This window comes from Colletotrichum tamarilloi (assembly GCF_030869305.1).
Source record: "Colletotrichum tamarilloi strain Tom-12 chromosome Unknown Scaffold_12.1, whole genome shotgun sequence".
Classification (NCBI taxonomy): domain Eukaryota; kingdom Fungi; phylum Ascomycota; class Sordariomycetes; order Glomerellales; family Glomerellaceae; genus Colletotrichum; species Colletotrichum tamarilloi.
Window position 1 is genome coordinate 580879 of NW_026849395.1, and position 19701 is coordinate 600579.

The following is a 19701-nucleotide window of genomic DNA, read 5'->3' on the forward strand; positions in this document are numbered from 1 at the left end:
AGACAGAGCGCAACATTAATGATGGAATCTCCTCGCATCAGATTGTTTGCTTGCAAGTCTTCCTGCTGAACTCCGCTTTCTGATAGAGGTAGCCAGACTAGCTAGCTCCCGAACCACATCCCATCACCATCACCACTTGTCCCTCCCTTAAGGAACTCCATCCACGCGTCGTCGCCCATGACGACGTCAGCCGCTTCTAAGGGAGGCACATTAGGCCACATCATAGAGAAAACGCTGTTAATCTGGGTCTGAGGGCTTTCATCTATGGGCTCAGGAGCCGAAGGTTGTGCTGCATTGTCCTCATAGCTAGGAGACGTTGTGGAATCTGCCCGAGCCGTCGCGGAGGGGGCTACGGGCAGCGCAATATCATTGCTATCCAGAAACCTGCCACAGAGGTCAATGATGACTTGGTAGCATCGAGATGAGCTGGAGTTTACGGGGGCGAGGGCGGCTATGCACCGTGTTGTGGTCGTGATTTGTTCCTGCCAGTCTCTGGCGATGGGTGATGCTGGGTCGTTGCGGAGACAGATGCAGGGTATCAGGGCCGCTTGGAACAAGAAGTATCTAGAGGTTAGGGAGAGTGAGTAAATTGAGGAAGTCCAGAAGGAGACTGGTGCGGATGTTGGTACTTACAAGGCATACCAGGCACCGAGACGGTTGTGCTCATTCCGTTGCCAGAACTCGCTGATGCTGGTGATGGTTGCCTTGGCCTCGGCCAGACACTTTTCGAAAGCGCGGACGTTATCTGGCGAGTCATCTGATCGTCTATCGCGGGCTTGTAGGGCCCGACGGATGACGAAGGGGCGGTACATTATGATGCGGAGGTTTCTGTACCGCCAGTTCATGACGGCGTGGGCGAGAGCGTACTTTGGCGGCACGCGGCTGGTGGAGGAGAAGTACGACGGAACGCTTGCCAGCCATGGATCAAGTAGGTCTTCGTCTAGTCGCAGCATCTCGTCTGGGGAGGGAAGGGGCTTTGAGATTACCCTTGTGTAAATTGGTGTTGTGGCGATATGGAAGCTTGCTTGGGTTCGGACGGCTGTGTAGGGGGTTATGCCGTCTGTTTCGGGGGGATATGATTTTGAGATGGCGGTTAATGACTACGAGGGAGGTTAGCGACAGCCAAAGCAAATCCAAGCCAGTAGGGAAAGCGACCTTGTCGTCGACGTTCAATGGCAACGAGACCTCGACGCCTTCGTACGGCCAGACGGACGGCCTGCTGAACGTGATGGTCGCCCCGACATCGAACACACACAACGACCACCACACCCGCCGTCGAATCTCCATATTCAAAGGCGAGATATTCCACCCCTGGAATTCCTTGTGCAGACCGAGCCCCATGGCCATGCGCACGGCCAGGCCGAGGTAGTTGTACCCGGAGTTGGGCTTGTCCCGCTTCTGCTGGTAGTTGGAGATGAGGGTGAGCGCCTGGACGAGCGTCAGGTTGCCCACCTCGAGGAAGTTGAAGGACAGGATCGAACGGGCCTGCGCAAAGAGCGAGGTGTCGAGGTTGTCGAGGTTCGCGGCCGTGGTGTAGACGCCGATGGCGGCGACGGTGTAGGCCAGGACGAGCCAGCAGTCGCCGCTGGGGCGGGGGATGACGCCGGCGTACTGCGCTCTGAAGGTGGCTTCGTGGATGATGGGGTAGCTTACGTGGTAGAGGCGGAAGTAGGCGTCTATCATTGCGTCTGTGATGTGTCTGTTGGGATCTGGCTGCTGCGCGATGAGTGGGTTTTGCAAGTGGTTGGTGATATGTTGCTGCTGCTGCTGCTGCTGCTGCTGGGGCCCTGCGCCTATACCAGGTCTTGAGGAGGATTGAGTTCTTCGTCTCGGTGTTGATGGTTCCAGGAGACGGAGAAGGGCTGCGCCGGACGCGACGCCGAGGTAGCCTGATTCCCTTTCGCTGACGGCGAGCGAGGCCATGCCGTCTGCGATGGGATCTGCGATTACTTCGCCGTTCAAGTCGGCTTCTAAGATGGCCTCGGGAGACGCCGAGTAGTTTGTTAGGGTTTCTTGCTCGTCCCATTCGAAGTCATCTGTGGGATGAGCCTCGAGGAGGTTGAGGTCTCTGTGCGATGTGTCATTGTGAGGTTTATATTGAGCAATTCTCGAAGCGCGCTGGGGTTCGGATCTCATGTTGGAGGTTGGTAGGACTGAGGACGGGACATGATTCTGGGGTAGTGATGATGGTTGGAATGGCTGTGACGGCTCAAGATGGACAGCTTCGCATTGCGGGAGCGCGTCGGGCCCTTGGGCCGAGAGGGCCGGGAGAGGAGCCGGAAGGGGGGCCGCCTCCAACGGCGCCGGAGTGTCAAGCTTTGAAAAGTCAAAGTCCTCTTCATCATTTCTCGGCGCCGGTGTTTCTAGGTTCCTTGGACTGGGTAGCACGGATCCCGATCTTAGCTGGGCCGGCATCAGCGCTCTCATCTGTGTTATGATTGCCTCAGCCCGCTCCAACCTCTCTTCTACTTCCGTGAGGTGTCTGCAGAAGGGCGTTATGTCAGCGGAAGAGGTCCATTTGCGCTCGACGTTTATGCACTAGGGATAGCGAATTAGTTCTACATACTTCCTTGTCAACGGGGTGCGGGCGTGTTTCTCGTACAGGCAGTGCCGGCGGTACTTTACGCACAAGTTGCATGTCGGAATCGCCCGGTTGCACTTGGCTTTCCGCCTCCGGCACTCCTTGCATGCTTGATCAGCCGACGGGAAGGCCATGCTGAGGGGGTCATGGTTGCTCGGCTGAGGAGGTGCCGGCTCATTGTCACCCGTCGCACCTGAGGACGACATCTTCCTTTAGGTTTGAAGCTGGTCACGACTCTCTCCACGGGCTTTCTGGAGTGCTTAGTAAAGCATCAAAGCCGTCTCTGCATTCAGATCGCGATTCGAGCCGGGGAGCGGTAACCGTCCTTGACGATGCAACAGAGGCCGGCTGAGAAGACTAAGGGCGAGTGTAGTCCGTATCTGAAGACGTCATGACATGACATGCAGGAACAGGCGAACAATCGATAAAGTGTTGGTCTGGCACACATGGGGTGAGGTGAGGTTGGCCTCCAACCGCAACGAACTCCCAGTGAAACCCCGCCCTTTTTTCTCCGCACGCTTGCGCTGTGGTGATCCACAACACCATCTGATCGCGATCAGGGGGGATGCAATCCTTGCACGGCCGAGCTCCGTCCGGTGTTAGTCGGCTCTTGAGAATGGCTGAGAGAACTGTCGTTTGGACTGGTTAATGGAATGTGTGGTTTATGCGTCTCGTCTGCACCCAGTCGACACAAGAGACTAAAGTAGACCTCAATTGTGGAGGGGACCAAATCCCTCCACGAGGCCGGAGCAAACAAGCAAAGTTGATAACAGCTCGCTGGTGTGATTGTAAAATAGTTTTGAGATCTATCTGATGGGTGGCATCTCCAATCAAATTGGCAGATGTTCCCTTGCCTTAATCCAATGAGTATCGAACTATTCACTCTTGAAATTAAATTTACCTCATAATGTTGCGGTATCTCTCGCTAGATCATTCCCTAGAGCTATCCGCGCCCCAAAGACGCATATACATGAAAGATGAAATTAGACTATGCCTCCTCCTTATGTACGATATCGTGAATTCCGCCTTTGGCAAGTATTTTCTCTTCCTTCGACTCTGAAGCATCCTCAAAGTTTTCCACAGCCTGGGGCCCGTCGAAAATCACCGCAATCTCTTCCAAGCTGTACCCCTTGGTCTCCGGGAACAATACCCACGTAACGACAAAGAATACTACCAAAAAGCAACAGAAGACAATGTAATAACGCCACCCAATGTTCTCTAGACCGATGGGATTTACGAATGCCGCGATGATCAGTGACCCGTAGATTGCGAATAGCTCAACCGCGATGCCTTTGGAACGCAGAGAGTAGGGAAAAATCTCGGTCGGATATCCCATCAGAAGTGGGGTGTAAGCGATGTCGTAATGGAAGTAAAAGGTGAAGAGGCAGACGACGACAACAATTCCAGCGGATTTGGACCCGGTATCTGTGTTGACAGCTGAGCACGCTGTCCAGACAATGTAGCTCACCAGCATGCCTGCCCCTGACCAAAGGAATAGAGTTCGACGGCCAAGCCGGTCGACGAGGAAGGCAGCGCTTAAAGCGGCAGCGAAATTGAAGATCTGAAGAAGACCGTTGATCAAGGTTTGTGTAAAGGTGTCCGTGATACCGACGGTGTTGAGAACAAGTGTGAGATAGTACGAGACTACGCCAATCCCATTCCACCTGGAGAACAACACATCAGCAAAATACTCAGTCTTCCAAAGAACCCACAGGAAAGCACTTACTGGGCAAACGCTCCCACACAAACTGCAATTAGCGTCCTCTTGCGATTGCCAGGCGTGGATACCAACGCCACCCAGCCCGTCGTCTCTGCAGACTTTTCTTGCTGGATTGTCTGGACGATTTCGGCCACTTCACGGCGGACAAGAGGAGTATGGCCTTCAGATGGGGCATGAATCCCTGAATGATACTTTGCGAGAATTGCAGCTGCTTCTGTAGTTCTTTCTCGTGCTACCAGCCATCTGGGTGACTCTGGAACCCAGGCATAGAAGCATAGCTGCACCAGTGGGAAGCCGGCTTGAAGAATGGAGGGAACCCGCCATGCCCACTCGCTTTGGTAATCTTGGCAACCGAAAGTTGTCCAGGAAGCCAAGATCGCACCTGTCCAGTTTTGGATCAGTTTCCGGAAGTCATCTAAAACTGGGGGCTTCACGTACCAAGATAATACATAGTCCAATAAGCTGATGTGTATTTTCCACGGTGTGTCGGGTCTTTTCGTCGTCCGTCAGTGAAAAGTCTTTCATCTCATCTTGTTCCGGGTGCTTACAAGCTAATTCAGCAATGAGCATGGGACTCGGATGAACGACAAACATGCCACCGAAGCCGACAACTAGCCGCGAGATGATGAACATCGGTAGGTTGATCGAGGTGGACTGGATTATCGTGGCGACGATGATGAGAATGATGCCAGACAGGAGAACGGGCTTCCTGCCGAAGCGATCCGCCAGATATCCCACAATAGGCAGGGCTAGAACAGATCCAATAGATTGCGCTGCGTTCACAACTCCCAGCCTTACGCCGGCCGGATGTCCAAAGTATTCTCGCCATTGTTGAAGGGATTGAAGGCCGTTCATCAAGGAGCCTACATGCAACGTAAAGATGTGGTATTAGTAGCTGTTGATTACACAGAGAGGCGGGATTGGGAATTATCTCTGCGCTCACCATCGTAACCTGCAACTGAAGAGGACAGTAGAGGGATCAGAAGTAGCAGATTCAACCTGAGCAAATGCGGCTGTTGGAACCAGTATCTGTCTGTCTTGGGAAGAACTCCAGCCAAGGCGGCGCCGACAATCTGCTCGTCCTTCATGGTGGCTTATTTTCGAGGTTGCTTTTGCAACATTGACTAACACGGAGATGTGACGGACGATGTATGGGCAAGATAAGGCAGGGTTACAAAAATTGATGATAGTTCGCGAACGGGACCCGCAAGAGCTTTATACATGCACTTGGACGAAGGAAGCCCATGGGGGCTGGTGATCAACTTGTCGCAGAGCATTTCGTACGCAAACAAGATAGTTCCCAAGCAGCCGGAACCTGGGAATACCGCGTCCGGCAATCCTCCGCATGCTCGTTTACCCCACATAACGTGGTAAATGGGTCGTTGAAAATACGGGGGGATTCGCCCATGGGGTAGCATCACTCAAGCTGTGCTGCATCTGCATACGTCCTGTCACGCGAGTCATGCTTTTGCGTGGTATTGTAAGGAAGTCCGATGTGCGGTTGATAAAGTGCGGGGACGACGGACGACTGTCACCCTTCACTAGCGGGATGTCAAGGAGTTAGTCGACGAGGAGTGACAGTCGCTATTGGTGAGTTGTGGCACTGTTGCCAACTTATTGGAAGTCCAAGTTCGGGTAGCTTTGCCCGGTGATAACGCGCAGCCGCCGTGGGTCGGGAATTTAGGCGAGGGTGGATGGGGGCCGCCAGCCGGGATCTCTCGATCATGGCGCGACGACGAGGTTGAACCGGGTTGCAAGATGTTTGCAGCTTCAAGGATCGCAGGCTTCGGGAAATATCGAGGCTCGGTTGGTCGGATTTCGGCCTGATAGTCTCGGATGTATCGACGCCGCCATGTTCTCGAGGTGATATCTAGTTTAGTTGTGAAATTGAAATACTGCGTCAACCAAGCGCCGCCGAAAAGTATTTGATGTCGAAGTCAAGAGTGTGAGAACACTATGGCTCATAAAGCTAGATGGAGGAAATGTCACCAAGTCCAAGATCAAAAAGACAATCTTTTCTCTGTGAAAAAGTCACTTGTGCTATTGACTTAGCACAAACCTATGACGCCCAAGACGAACCATGTAAGAGATGGTGCCAGTACATCCGTCTCTACATGCAGCTTTTTCCCTAATTCTGCTTTATTTCTGAATTACTGATAAGCGAATATGAGGAAAGTAAAGTCGGATTGAGATATGAGTTGGTATTACTCCCTGTAAGGTCTGTAAATATTCATTACCATCATCTAGTATTTGATCAATAAGTCTCTCTGTTCATATTTTTCAGACTGACTGTGGTGTGAGGTTGCGGATACTACCTTACCAGAAAGTTCAAAAGTGATTCAAGCAGAATTATTTTTCATTGCATGACTGTATACGTTCAGAGTTCAAGATGTGAATGACAGGAACCTGTTATGGATGCCACGGTTGAAGTTTGAATTGAACAGACTTTGATGTATCAAGCTATTCTAGATCACCGTGCCGTGTACCCACCATCCACGATGAAGTCAGCCCCAGTTGTGTAGGAACTAGCATCACTCGCTAGGTACAGGTAAACGCCCTTCAACTCCCTCGGATCAGCATCTCTACGCAGTGGTGTCAAGCTGAACCACTCCTCCTTCATCTCGAACGGACAATCACCCGAGATGACGGTATCGATGTAACCAGGAGACACTGAATTGATGCGTCCTCCCCACTTGGCCCACTCGACAGCCAAAGACCGCGCTAGGTGTATCTACAAGTCCTTAGTATCAGCCAAAATGCCTTTATCAGGTGTTTCAAAGAAGATGGTATAATCGTACGGTTCCTGCCTTGCAGGCATTGTAGCAGCTCTGTTCTTGCGGTACGTTCGCAGCGTGACCACTCATGGACGCAGTGATGATGCCTGCGCCCCTCTTCTGCTCACGGAACACGAGACCAGCCGCCCTCATGCAGTAGTACGCGCCGTCAAAGTCGACTGCACGTACACGATCCCAGTCCTCGACCTTGTCATCCAGGCCTCCGGCCTTGGACGGGATTCCGGCGTTGGCGATCATGACATCCAGACGACCGAAGTCCTTGACCGCTTCTGCCACCGCTGCCTCGACGGCAGGGTAGTTGGTGACATTGACTTGATAAGCCTTTGTCTTGACTCCAAAATCTTCCGCAATGGTTGCGGCAATGGTAACGGCGGCTTTAGAGCTGTTGTACCATATGGCAATCTGTAGATGGTATCTGTGTCAGCCACATATGTACTGAACTGGGGATGAGATTCAGAATACGTTGGCACCGGCTTCAGCGAGGCCCCTGGCGATCTCTGATCCTATTCCGCCTGCTCCACCAGTGATTATGACCGTTCTTCCATCAAGGCGGAACTGTTTGAAGACACTATCCTCGATGGGCGGATTGGAGGCTCTGATGGACTTTCTCGCCCCATTCGTGGAACCATTTGTTGCCATGTTGCTTGACTAGCGAGCCGACAGATGGGATAGAGTAGGAGGTTAGTCGGAAGATAGGATGACTAGAAGTTCTGATACCTTTGGCGACAGGAATTCTTCAGCCCAAGCTGTTCATGAGAGACATTCAAATACCTGGTTTCAATCACAACCTTTTCGTCCAGTCCGTTTTGGTTTCCAAGAGGTAGTTACTCTGCAGGCTCAGAAAAGTTAATGTCGCTTTCGCCAAGGTCCCCCGGGTCCGGGTAGAAGCCAAAGCCGGATCTCTGTCACCCTCAGCTCTAGTAGGCTAGTCCGGATTGTCATCCGCGAGAGGTCGATCTTAGATGCTCCTCAATTGGGTAACTCTTCTATGCTATCGATCAATACGTCGTATCTACCCTCACTGTGCCTGTCAACGAATTCTCCATTGACCATGTCATTACTCTCTGCCCGGAAGAGAGCTCTTTCCATTGTTTCTTCAATACCAGCTGCGAGATGCCGCGCGGCAACTCGTCTCCGTGCTAGTGTAGGCTCAACTCTCACGAGCCACCGTTCATCTACCAAATCTGCGATCTGGTTCCAGGGCTCGTCATCCACGAGCAAATAATTCCCCTCAACAATGCAAACCTGAACATCTGCATCTACAGTGAACCCATCGGAAACGGGATCCTTTACTTTGTGGTCAAAGGTTGGTGCAAGAACGGGTCGCAGTCCTGCTGAAGCCCGCAGCTGCCGGACGAGGTCGATGACAGCCTGGCCATCAAAGGTCCAAGGGGCCCCGCGGCGAGCAATTGCTTCCGCCGCATTAGGAAGCTCCCGGAGAGCTGCGAGAGGTAAATGAAAGCCGTCCGCAGATAGCACAATAGACTTTGGGTGGGGTTCCTGGGAGGCGTTGATGGCGGAGACGACTTTCTGGGCGATGGTTGTCTTTCCGGACCCCGGTGGCCCTGCGAGGGCGATAATGAGGCGGGGATGTACATTGGAGGTGTCAGATGATGTGCGCCTCTTCTCAGCCCATTTGAGGACGATCCGCTGAACAAGGGTATGATATGTAGACTCCATACTTGTGTAGGTAATACGACAGTTTGTAGATATTGCAAAGTCAGGGGGAAGTCGACTTCCCGGACACAACGACCCCAAAGAAGGGTGTGTTCTATTAGTAGACTCCAGAGATTGATCTAGACTTTCAGTGAAAGGAATTCCCTGAAGTAGGCAAAATGCTTCTGGAATTTTTGATTCTAGTCCGGCGCTCAATGCTCATCGGACTACTGTCGCCCGAATTCGATTCACTGTCCGGCCCCGCACGGCGGTCCCACCCCGTCCTCGACGTCACGGCCATAGGCCATGCTTCATCTCTACACACATTAAGGTGATTGCCAGACTGAACACTAAAGATCATTGAAGAGTTCCAGATCTTGAAGGTTATCTCAGTCTCACATATCTAACCCTTGTAAGAGATCAATCCAGAATGTGCGAAATTGTATGCCCCTATCAACTGCCCCTGCTCCCTTGATCTCGCTGATTTCCTGCCCAGAACCCTGCTTTCGTTCTTCATTCTGTCAAGAACGTCTCGTTCGAGAACCGCAAAGTCCCAATACTTCGCGATGAATACGACGTCCGAGTCCACATCGAGCAGACGGGCATCTGCGGGAGCGATGTCCACTACTGGCAGCGAGGCCGGATCGGTGACTTCATCCTAGAGTCGCCCATTGTTCTGGGGCATGAAAGCTCAGGGACAATTGTCGAGGTCGGAAGCAAGGTCAAGAATGTCAAAGTTGGCGACCGTGTAGCGATAGAGCCAGGTGTTCCGTGCCGGCAGTGAGCTTCTCCCCAACCATCAACATAGGCAAGCAACGGCTTCTAACAATTTGCATAGCTGCGATTACTGCCGTTCAGGTTCATACAACCTATGCGCAGACACAATCTTCGCGGCAACGCCTCCCTGGGATGGCACGCTGCAGAAGTACTATATTGTTGCCAGTGATTACACTTACCCGATTCCTGAGCACATGTCTTCCGAGGACGGTGCTTTAGTAGAGCCAGTTGCAGTCGCCGTCCAGGTTTGCAAAGTGGCGGAACTGAAGGGTGGCCAAACGGTTCTTGTGTTTGGCTGCGGGCCGATTGGTGTTTTGTGTCAGGCTGTTGCCAAGGCGTATGGGGCCACCAAGGTCATCGGCGTTGACGTGTCCGAGTCTCGCGCTCAGTTTGCGAGGGAGTTTGCTGCCGATGATGTGTACGTCTCGAAGAAGCTGCCTGACGCTCCGGAGGACCCCGTTGACGCTGCTCGCGCTATTGGGGAGAAGATTGTGCGAGATTATGGCCTTGGGGAAGGGGCCGATGTCGTTCTGGAGTGTACGGGTGCCGAGCAGTGTATCCAGGCTGGTGTGTTCGCCGCGAAGAAAGGCGGGACATTTGTTCAAGCTGGCATGGGAAAAGAGGTTCGTTCTTGCACACTTGACCACCGAACATTGTAACACCCTTTACTAACATAAAACTAGAATATCGTATTTCCCATCACGACAGCTTGTATCCGAGCTTTGACCATCAAGGGGTCGATCCGATATCAAACAGGATGTTACCCCGAGGCTGTGAATCTCGTTGCCAGTGGAAAGGTTCTTCCAAGGAAGTTGATCACGCATCGCTACAAGTTCGAGGAGGCTCTTGAGGCGTTCGAGGTTGTGAGGCAGGCCAAAGAGAACACTCTCAAAGTAGTCATAGAAGGTGTACCCAAATGATGCGATCTTGTATTGAGTTAGCAACGAAAATATGGATTGAACATTCATGTCAAACGCTCCGAAGCCTTCTGTAGATTGGTATGACTCAGGATTTTAAGAAGTAAACATTCATGTATCTGTCTCTGCTCATACTTTTGGGCAGACTCCCAAATCCTACGTCGGTGATGTACGTGCACATATGGTGGCTGGTTAACAATTCTCATATTCCACTGCTCACTAATACCACCAGTCTGTCCTGGATACTATCTTACAATATTTCTCATGCGCCTTACTACTTCAAGCGATACGGATAGAATCCGCTGCTCCGTCTTCTTGCAAACAGTTGGGCAGTTGTCATTTACTAACCTCAGTCGATTCCCTACTACCCGCCTTTAGATGGGCGGACGGGGGTGACAGGCACCCGGAGTGCAGCATCTTCCCCGCACCGAAATGGCCCCTCCCGCTCCGGAAGCCTGTCGACCGTCGGCCTAATTCGCCGGTGGACGTAAAGGGTTTCGGAGTCCATCGTAATTGTATTCTCATCGGTACAAATCTCCTGGACGCAGCTCTCAGCTGGCCAGCAAACAACAGTCAGGCCTTCACATTGCAATTTTATCCTTGTCCTCACCCACCAACGGCCTCTTAGTTCCTGAGACGCAACAGAATATCCAAGATGGTTCTTCCAAGCCACCCAAACCCGACAGCGCCCGTCATCGCGCATTTTGACCTGACCGGCAAGACAGCCATCGTTACCGGCGGAACCCGAGGTATCGGCCTGGAAGTTGCCCGCGGACTCGCTGAGGCCGGTGCCAAGGTCGCAATCACATACACGAGCACCGACCCCACAGAAGCCGATGCCACGGCTGCCAAACTATCTGCATCAGGCAATGGGGTGCTTGTAAAGGCGTACAAATGCAACGTCCGCAACAGGGCGGAAGTGGAATCCGTCATTGAGACTGCGACAAAGGAAGTCGGAGGCGGCAAGCTCGACGTTGTCGTTGCCAATGCCGGAATCGCAGACCACATCCCTGCCATCGAATATCCAGAGGACAAGTTCCGTGATATGCTGGACGTCAATTTCCACGGGGCTTTTTGGACTGCGCAAGCTGCTGCCAAGGTCTTCGAGAGGCAGTTGAAAGGTGGTAGTGACGGTCGAGGGAGCATAATCTTCACGGCTTCAGTTTCCGCCATCTTGGTTAACGTCCCGCAGAAGCAGGCGGCGTATAATGCTAGTAAGGCGGCGGTGGTGCACTTGGCCAAGTCGTTGTCTGTCGAGTGGGTCGACTTTGCGAGAGTGAACTGCGTATCGCCCGGTTTTATTGCAACGGATAGTAAGTTCAATCTCGATACCATGAGTCTATTGAGTGATGAAAATCTGACTTTGATAGTGCTTTCGGTGCATCCCGAGGAGTGGAGGAAGAAGTGGTTCTCCATGATCCCGGGCGATCGTCTCTGCGAGCCTGCTGAATTGAAAGGATCTTACGTGTATTTGGCAAGTGGTGCGAGCAGTTACATGACAGGTATTTCTCCTCAATTCCAAGGGACACTATTTTGTCATATCAGCTAATAAAAATAGGCGCAAATCTGGTTATTGATGGTGGTTACACGTTGCCATAGATAAGATAGAGTCTAGAGCTCAAGGAATCGCGAAGAGAATCAACTAAAGCCAAAACGCTGCGTGTCGGAATTGTTTGCCACTTGGATGAGGCCTTAATCTCGTTTGTTCATTCGCCACGTTATATGTTATGTGGATTGAATGATTGCAACATCCACAACTGTGTCATTATATGAGCGAGTACCTGTCTTGAGCTCCCTAATTCTATAAGCTACCTGTGATCTCATCCTCTTGTAAGCACGAAAGACACAGGGCAAGAGCTAAAATAAGATTATTATCCTAAATTAGAACATTGTAAAGCCGTCCCCTACCCTGCTCCAGGCTGGGCAAGTCGAAACGCCATCCCGAAAGAGGGCCCACACCCCGACCCGCCGAGGCCCGGGTCGTCCGGAGGGTTCACGATGGATGCCCTTGGTGTTGAATGTGGATCGTGCCCTCACCTCACGCACAACCTAGAATCCATCAGCTTCAATCCACCCGATAAATCTTCATCAACCGCATCAATTGCCCGGCTAGCTCAATCGGTAGAGCGTGAGACTCTTAATCTCAAGGTTGTGGGTTCGACCCGTAAGCTCCAGACGCCTATCCCGAATATCGTCGAACACCTCACTAACAGTAACCAGCCACGTCGGGCTCAATTCCCGTCAGCGATTGAACTAGCAATCGTATTTTTTTGCTCCTCTTATGCTGAAGCATGTTACGTTCAAAGCAAAGCAAATGAGCTTGAATACTACCGGCTAAATATAACCTCGTTATGATCTTAACTGTCCTTTTTGACGAAACTCGTCCCCCGATAACCACAGATCACCCCCCTCTCCCTGGTCTTGGCATCATCATCAAGGAACCCAATAAGACTCACTTGACTCCAAGACGCTCTTCAAATTTCGCCATGGCTGCAGGGTTCCCCTACATCTCATAAGTCTTGCCCAGCCCAGCTAAAAGACCGTGCCACACGACGACTTTCTCCAAAAACCAAGCATCTTGGCAGAACTTGGCATCGCGGCGTTTGACGCTCCGGTCCGTACAGAAATGCAGAAAGCGGGAGCTATCTCAGTCTAGCGAGATCCTGCGCCGAGAAAAAGATCGTCGCAAGGGGTCGTAGTATCGCGGGTTGAGCCTAAATGCCACGCTTGTTTCGCCAAGGAGGGTGGCAGCGGCAACTATCTCGATTGGTCGGCTATAATGGTGATGGCGAGGCTCCCATTGCTTGGCTAAGGGAAACTTTTCTATAAGGTCATGTCGTTTCGAGGATAGCTTTTCTCCTAGGAATTCCATCTGTTATCTCTTTGTTGCGATTACGATGGGCTTGTCTTCGCTTATAGTTTGGCCTTGGAGTTGCCTTTTGTTGGTTACGACTATTGTTTCGTCAACTCCTTTCAACCACATTGTTGATACCCCTAGTCCACTTATCAACATCGAGTTTGAACAACAATGCCCATTGAAGTATAGTTCAGGGAAGGCTGCCAAGGTCACGGAATGGCGCCCATGGACGCAAGAGCCGGTATGTGTGGGCCCAAAGTCAAACAAGACACTACAACACTGCGCTTTCATCAAAGAAGACTTTCAGGGGAACAAAGGTCTTCTCGTAATCACAAGCCCAGAGGTTGCAGCCGGTCATGTCAGTCTCGTTGAGGATTTTGACACCCAATCGGCGAGTACTCAACCTTCACCTGATTCTGCCGACCCACTCCCCTTCCATGTTGAGACGATACCGGGTAAAGGTTTACTACGGTATCAGGCCAAAGTTTAACCCCCTTGTCAGGTATCTTCGCCCGTGCTTTTCGAGATTACATCAGCAGCATTACTTTCGAGATTCTTGTGCACGTCGAACACAAATTTGGCCATTGAGAGTCACTGCTCTACCCTGGCCAGACCCACGCTACCTGGTAGGGAGTTTAAACTTACCCCTATAGACCAAGTAGGAGCTGTCGCAAACATCCGCATCCGCGCGGGGGATGCCATCTTGAGGGAACACCCTGTCGTTGTGCAATTGGCGCAAGTATCTGAGCCGATTAGCTGGATGCAGGCTCTGTGGGTGTTAGAGGAGGGCTTCATTCGGCTGCCGAGAGAGGATCAGCAAAGAGTGTTTGAACTTTCTAGGAGCACCGGGGGCCATGTTCTGGAAGATATCATCCGAACAAACACATTTGGCGCAAATTTCAATAACGTTGCCCACCTTGGACTGTTTCCAAAGGTCGCGGTAGGTGATCAGCTTCTAGCATCTTGTTCCAGCTTTTCTGACACCAATCAGAGAATCAATCATGCTTGTAAGCCCAAGTACGCCTGCAACCTTCTCGATACAACATAGGTAAAGATAGAGTGCTTACCAAAAGCTAGTGCAATAACCCGCTTCTCGCCCCGGACCTTGGAACTAGAAATCGTGGCGTACAAAGACATCTTGCCGGGCGAGGAACTAAGCATCAGTTGTAAGAACCCTGAATCCGTCCCGCACAGCCATTTGAAAAGGACTAATATCAGGAACGTACAGACTCGATGCTAAACATGCTGTACCAAGACCGGCAAAAGGCTCTTCAAGAGTGGGGTTTCAACTGCACCTGCGTGCTCTGTAGTTCCTCTCCCGAAGTGCTGGCCATCTCAGATGCTTACCGCAGACGGCTGTCGGAGATCTTCTCGGAGCTCGAGGACCCAGTCATCGCAGGCTCGCCGTCTTTGGTGGCGGAGCTGATCGACGAGCTTGAAGATATCCTGGTGAAAGAAGAGTTGACGGCGCAGGCGGGCGAGTTCTATGGCATAGTTGCTGGGGTGTACCGTAACATGGGGGAGATGGAGTTAAGTAAGAAGTATGCAAAGTTGGCGGTGGAGAAGCTGGTGGTCTTTGCGGGGTACGACGACGAGAGGACGGTAAGGGCAAGGGAAGTTCTTCTGGAATTTGGGGGAACGCAACTCGGCACGGGGTAAAGGGTCGCGTTGGGGAAACGTTGGGGGCGGCGCGGTAGCTACACTCAAACGAGCACGCAGTTCACGGATCAAAGGGGTATAAGTGGCGTGCGTTCTCTGGTACCGGGGGTTCATGTTCCTCAACTCGGAGGGGGTGATTCATTTACCTCACCCCCGCCATGGCCCATGGGGAAGGAAGGAGGAACGTGGCATGGCACTTTGCCTGGTCTGGGGAAGCGAGCATGTTGACAGGTTGCGGAGAATTTTGTGGTGGAGGAGGATTACTCCGGTGCTGCGGGTTGGTCGACGGATTGACACGTTTTGGACCGGCTATGCGGCACCTTCGTTGATGAGATGGCGGCAGCGGGCCGGGGGTGATGGTTCATGTCATGTCTCGATTAGGTTGCGGGAGGATGTGTCCGCTGCAGCATCCCACTGGGGCATATTGTTTTCTAGATGGAAGAGGAACGTAATATCAGACCGTTTGAATGAGAAGTGTAGATGCGGGTCATTGGAGTTGAGGCTCTAGCTGGAGCCCATCTTGGCGATGCCAAGTGGCTTGGAACCACGGTTGCCAAGGTTTCTTGGCGTTCTTTTGTGAACGTCGACTTTCACCAGATGCCCAAAGACTGTTTTGACAGAACGTAACTAAACAAAGAGAAAAGACATTGAAATCTGATTGTGCAGGGATATGTGTGTGTGTTGCGACCTAAAAACTAAAGATATTGGTTGTGAATCAAACTCGCTCATAAAACAAATAATGTGGCGATTGAGGTAAGGGCTGAGTCTTCAAATGACAGACAATGCTATTGTTTGACACACAAACATAAAGTCTGTTTAGCGAGAGTCACCGAGTGGTAAAGGTATTTAGTTCGCTAGTATCAGCAAACATCGTCTGCCTGCCCAGAATTCCATGGCAATACATCAAGCAAAATTTCGGATACGACACACGTACTGATTGTCACGTTCGGATCTCACTCACATAGTAGCAGCTATAACCCTAACGAGGGAAATAAGAGAAAGATAACCACCACCAGTCATGTGCATCCAGTGGATTACCTCCGCAAACTGCACCGGCGCCGTAGGCGGGAATACTCCGCGTGACGGATGCAAGGGCGCCCACGTCGCGGTGGTACGCCGCGAAGTCTGCTCATCGGCCCGCGGGCAGTGCTTGTGCTTCTTCGGCTCGTGTAAAAACATCGTCGCGCTGTCTGCCGAGGACCAGGAAACCGTCAACGCGCCGTGCGAGGTTTGCGGCGTGGACATGGACCCGGAGCAGATGATGCTGCTGAGAATTTTTGACGACGCTTTTGCTGCTGAGTGGGTTGTCGCCTTTGGGGAGAGCCACTATGCGACATGCACCAAGGGTATGTGGAGGTCGTTGGTCAGAAGATGAGTAAAGTGGTGAGTCTCGTCGGCCGTGGGTGAGTAATCTTGTACGGATTTCCCAGGGGAATGGCACAACGCGGAGAAAGGGCGAGACTTCGGCGCCAAGGATGGACTGTTACATGGCCGATGGCCCATGGGAGCGGTCACAAAGAAACTGCGCGGCGAGAGCATACAAATCAGGTTTCTGGGACCGTTGGTACGTGCCGCTAGTAGCGTTGCAACCGTCGATCAGTCGGACTCGCTCTCTATTCTGCCCTCCGAAGCCGGTCTGAGTTTGAACGAAGGATCTCCAGTTCTTCACCAACATGGAAATTCTCAGGTAAAGGATTTGACCAATATACTTAGTGTAATTCAGGGAGAAAAAAAGTTCTTGTTGGCATGCCGCCGCGTGGGACGATCGTATGAGGTCTAATTTACCAAGACGTGAAATCCCCGCAAACCTGTAGGTTGCATGCTTGATCCTGGGTGGCTGGGAGTTGCCTGTTGGACTTCCTCCGCTTCCTTCGCCATGTGACGACCCTGACGGGTGGACTCCGTCCGCGCCGGGGTTGACAAGAAGCACCCTGTTATTGAGAATGTGCCATTTAAGAACATGGCGTGCGTCTGTGTCCTACATTGCCTGCTACTCTTTTGGTGTGTGTGGAAGCGTCAAGACCTCACGCGAGCTGTAAGTTGAGCGCTTAGATATTCCAACTCCAGTTTTCCCCATACCATCCCCATTGAAGGAAGCTTTCTCCGTGGGGTCTTTGGGGTTGAAGGGAGGCCCATGATCCATCAAAGGGACTTGGGGTTGATACCAAGACCGTGCCCTAGGGCGAGGTTGAGAAACTTGGAATCTGGCCGAGATACCCTGGCGCTGTCGCCGGATCTTCCCCAAAGCTCACGAATCACTAGGCGTATCAAAGTATCACGGCGCAAATTATCGTTCCTCTGGTTGGCCAAGTACGGACATGTAAGCTTATTCTACGGGGTCAGAGTCACTACGAGATCCATCTTATTTGGCTAAAATGAGGGGAGGAGACGAAAAAATGGGCACCGAGCCGAGGGAGATGAAAGAGAGAGAGGTTGAGAGTCACTGTGAGAGGAAAGAGAGAGGCGAATATCGTCGGTCGAACCCCGATGGGCCAGACCTTGTCGCAGGCTAATGTCTGCTCTTCTGCTGAATGGCTGAATTAGCCTGTCTCCGTTCGGGCTCTGGCTCTGGCGTTCTGCATCTTTTCACGTCTAGGTATCAATAAACCGGAGCAGACCGGGGTGCGATGACTCGATTCCAAAATGGCTTCGAGGCTCGCGGGCGCACTCCGTCTTCGCCCTCACGGAAGATGGCCGAGCGGCAGTTGATGGCCCCGTCGACTTAAGCCCGAAACGGTCCATTCGGGATCCACCGGCCGGCGGCGAGCTGCGAGCTGCGAGCTTGCGGAGTGCGAACATGTCGGGTATCCAGTTCTTTACGCAAGGCAGCTTGCGTTAGCACTTTAGCCAGCGACGAAACAAGCACTTTGAGATATGGGGATGGGGGAAATCTTGCGTGTTTTTGTTGGGTTCCACGCGCGCAAACGGCCTTTTGGACATGGATCATGGGCCGATGATGGGGCTTTTGCGAGTGGTTTGTCTTGGATTCCATCTTCCCCCCCTCCTCTTCGCAGTAGGCTTCACTACCTCTGCGTAGACCGTGTCACCGTACTCCAGTCTTGTTCTCCATCTTCTTGGTCCCCTCTTCCTCCTGGAGCTCATCCGTTTGTCAGCAAGACTAGCGAGCATCGGCCGTCGACGAGTCATATCGCAGCCAATGTTTCTAGAAATCCTTGAGGAGGGTTGCAGTGCCAGAGTGGTGTGTTGCGGGGAAATGGTTGCTCGTCTGGACCATCTCATCTTCTCCAAACCCCAAAGCGCGGAGAATGCGGAGCCAACTCCTATATCAGCCAGGGGTAGCACGATAGCGCGCACACACAGAGAACAACGCAGTCAACGCACACACAGACTCATCCGTAGCCTAGGTAGGTAGTCAGGCAGTGCATCACTGCAGTCTGTCTCACAGTGAGAAGAGCCAAGAACACGCGAGCAGTCAGCCGGACCGCAACTTTGGATGCCGTTGGGTAAGGTACCTCAGTAAACCCTGCCGCCAGGCCCGACTTGGCCAGCTCTTCAGGTTCCTTCTTGGCAGAGCCCAGACGCCCAGCCGGGGGAGACATCACGTCACTTGGCGCTGGCTGATCGCCCTTGGTGAAAAGTCTTGGTTCCAATCCAGCGACGCGGGACAGCAGCCTGCCGGCGCAAACAAGACTTGAGGCGTATTTCTTGTCCCGACCACCACCATCAACGTTCGCGCGCGCCGTCGGTGCGCTATGGAACGAGCGGCGTAGCTCCGTCTGACGCTTTGGCTAATGATAGAGCAGTTTACGAAAACTTACTGCATGGAATGGCATGTAGGTGTGTTGCATTACGGAAACTTGCGGGAGCCTCTTGATCCCAACGCGTCGGTTGAGGCAAGTATAGGCTGCCTCGCTAGTCCAACGTATGTCGAAATATGAAAGCGAATGAGGGCGGCATGAAGACCGTGCTGCCTATAGCCACGGTTATCCTTGAGCTAAATCAACCAGTCATCCGATGTCAATCAGTGGTTATCCTCGCTTTTTGAGGGGCAGGTGAACGCTTTTGAAATTTGAGTTTTGTATCAGCGTCTTTTCCGTTGATTCACTTTTTTCTTGGTCCCCTTTTTTCCTGCTTTTCCGTCAACTTTCACTTACATCAATTCGACTCGGCGGTTCTTCGCTGTGATTCAGATTGTGATATCTCGTCCCAGCAATGAGTAATTCATCAACACATTTTCCTTCCTTTTTCAGCATGCCGAAGATCCGAGAGGATAACGTGTACTCTGCCATTGCATTATCAAAGTGGATAGTTAGATAGGTCCTATGCGGTGACACAGTTACAGGTGTGCCCGAGAAAAACTACGAAGGTGGACGAATGTCACAGTCAAGATGGACGATGAGCAGCGGCTCTTGTGAGTACGAGCTGGAAAGGCCGCCGGAGATCTGACCGGCAACATCCTCGTCGCCTTTCTATCTTCCTTCTTCCCGCCTTCTCCCCCCCCTCCTGGTCTTCCTAGTCTTCCTAGTCTTCCCCAACCTACCCCAAACCCGCCCCCGGCGCGCGGTTGGCATGGCCGGATTTGGGCAAGCTGCCGCCCACTTCACGACCTTGTTCGACCGCCGCCGCTCGCCAGGTCTCCTCCCCACGCATCTCCATGTTCATCCCCATACTGGTACCCCCCATCTCAAGCCACCCTTGCTTAGTTTCGTAACAAGGACACCATCCGTTCGTTCCTTCCCCTCGTAATTTTTCACGATGGTGGAACGGAAGTTGAGCGA

General features: G+C 52.3%; 8 protein-coding genes across 8 annotated transcripts; 4 read left to right on the forward strand and 4 right to left on the reverse strand.

The window, feature by feature from the left end:
- Nucleotides 1-101: 101 nt before the first annotated feature.
- On the reverse strand, nt 102-2787 carry CTAM01_04988 (fungal specific transcription factor domain-containing protein; the record flags this gene model as incomplete). Its single annotated transcript, XM_060521018.1, has 4 exons — nt 102-564; nt 634-1100; nt 1156-2482; nt 2567-2787. The coding sequence occupies 4 exons, from the start codon at nt 2785-2787 to the stop codon at nt 102-104; spliced, it is 2478 nt and encodes an 825-aa protein (XP_060384387.1).
- A 782-nt stretch (nt 2788-3569) lies between these two features.
- Nucleotides 3570-5389, reverse strand: CTAM01_04989 (uncharacterized protein; the record flags this gene model as incomplete). Its single annotated transcript, XM_060521019.1, has 5 exons — nt 3570-4245; nt 4308-4683; nt 4740-4793; nt 4850-5164; nt 5245-5389. The coding sequence occupies 5 exons, from the start codon at nt 5387-5389 to the stop codon at nt 3570-3572; spliced, it is 1566 nt and encodes a 521-aa protein (XP_060384388.1).
- Nucleotides 5390-6771: 1382 nt separating this feature from the next.
- Nucleotides 6772-8776, reverse strand: CTAM01_04990 (short chain dehydrogenase; the record flags this gene model as incomplete). The annotated part of the gene is made up of 4 exons (XM_060521020.1): nt 6772-7032; nt 7100-7498; nt 7559-7744; nt 8276-8776. 4 exons carry the CDS (start codon nt 8774-8776, stop codon nt 6772-6774), a joined length of 1347 nt encoding a protein of 448 aa, XP_060384389.1.
- A 472-nt stretch (nt 8777-9248) lies between these two features.
- Nucleotides 9249-10449, forward strand: CTAM01_04991 (D-xylulose reductase A; the record flags this gene model as incomplete). The annotated part of the gene is made up of 3 exons (XM_060521021.1): nt 9249-9532; nt 9591-10152; nt 10213-10449. Coding segments are annotated over 3 exons (1083 nt in total), but the record flags the coding sequence as incomplete, so codon positions are not given.
- Nucleotides 10450-11101: 652 nt separating this feature from the next.
- CTAM01_04992 (alcohol dehydrogenase GroES-like domain-containing protein) lies at nt 11102-12045 on the forward strand (the record flags this gene model as incomplete). The annotated part of the gene is made up of 3 exons (XM_060521022.1): nt 11102-11759; nt 11817-11948; nt 12005-12045. 3 exons carry the CDS (start codon nt 11102-11104, stop codon nt 12043-12045), a joined length of 831 nt encoding a protein of 276 aa, XP_060384391.1.
- A 1474-nt stretch (nt 12046-13519) lies between these two features.
- Nucleotides 13520-14962, forward strand: CTAM01_04993 (uncharacterized protein; the record flags this gene model as incomplete). Its single annotated transcript, XM_060521023.1, has 5 exons — nt 13520-13544; nt 13957-14243; nt 14295-14320; nt 14381-14469; nt 14532-14962. 5 exons carry the CDS (start codon nt 13520-13522, stop codon nt 14960-14962), a joined length of 858 nt encoding a protein of 285 aa, XP_060384392.1.
- Nucleotides 14963-15980: 1018 nt separating this feature from the next.
- On the forward strand, nt 15981-16653 carry CTAM01_04994 (uncharacterized protein; the record flags this gene model as incomplete). Its single annotated transcript, XM_060521024.1, has 3 exons — nt 15981-16308; nt 16393-16526; nt 16615-16653. 3 exons carry the CDS (start codon nt 15981-15983, stop codon nt 16651-16653), a joined length of 501 nt encoding a protein of 166 aa, XP_060384393.1.
- A 901-nt stretch (nt 16654-17554) lies between these two features.
- On the reverse strand, nt 17555-19591 carry CTAM01_04995 (uncharacterized protein; the record flags this gene model as incomplete). The annotated part of the gene is made up of 6 exons (XM_060521025.1): nt 17555-17776; nt 18015-18059; nt 18436-18673; nt 18775-18917; nt 19078-19243; nt 19464-19591. The coding sequence occupies 6 exons, from the start codon at nt 19589-19591 to the stop codon at nt 17555-17557; spliced, it is 942 nt and encodes a 313-aa protein (XP_060384394.1).
- Between the last annotated feature and the right edge of the window lie 110 nt (nt 19592-19701).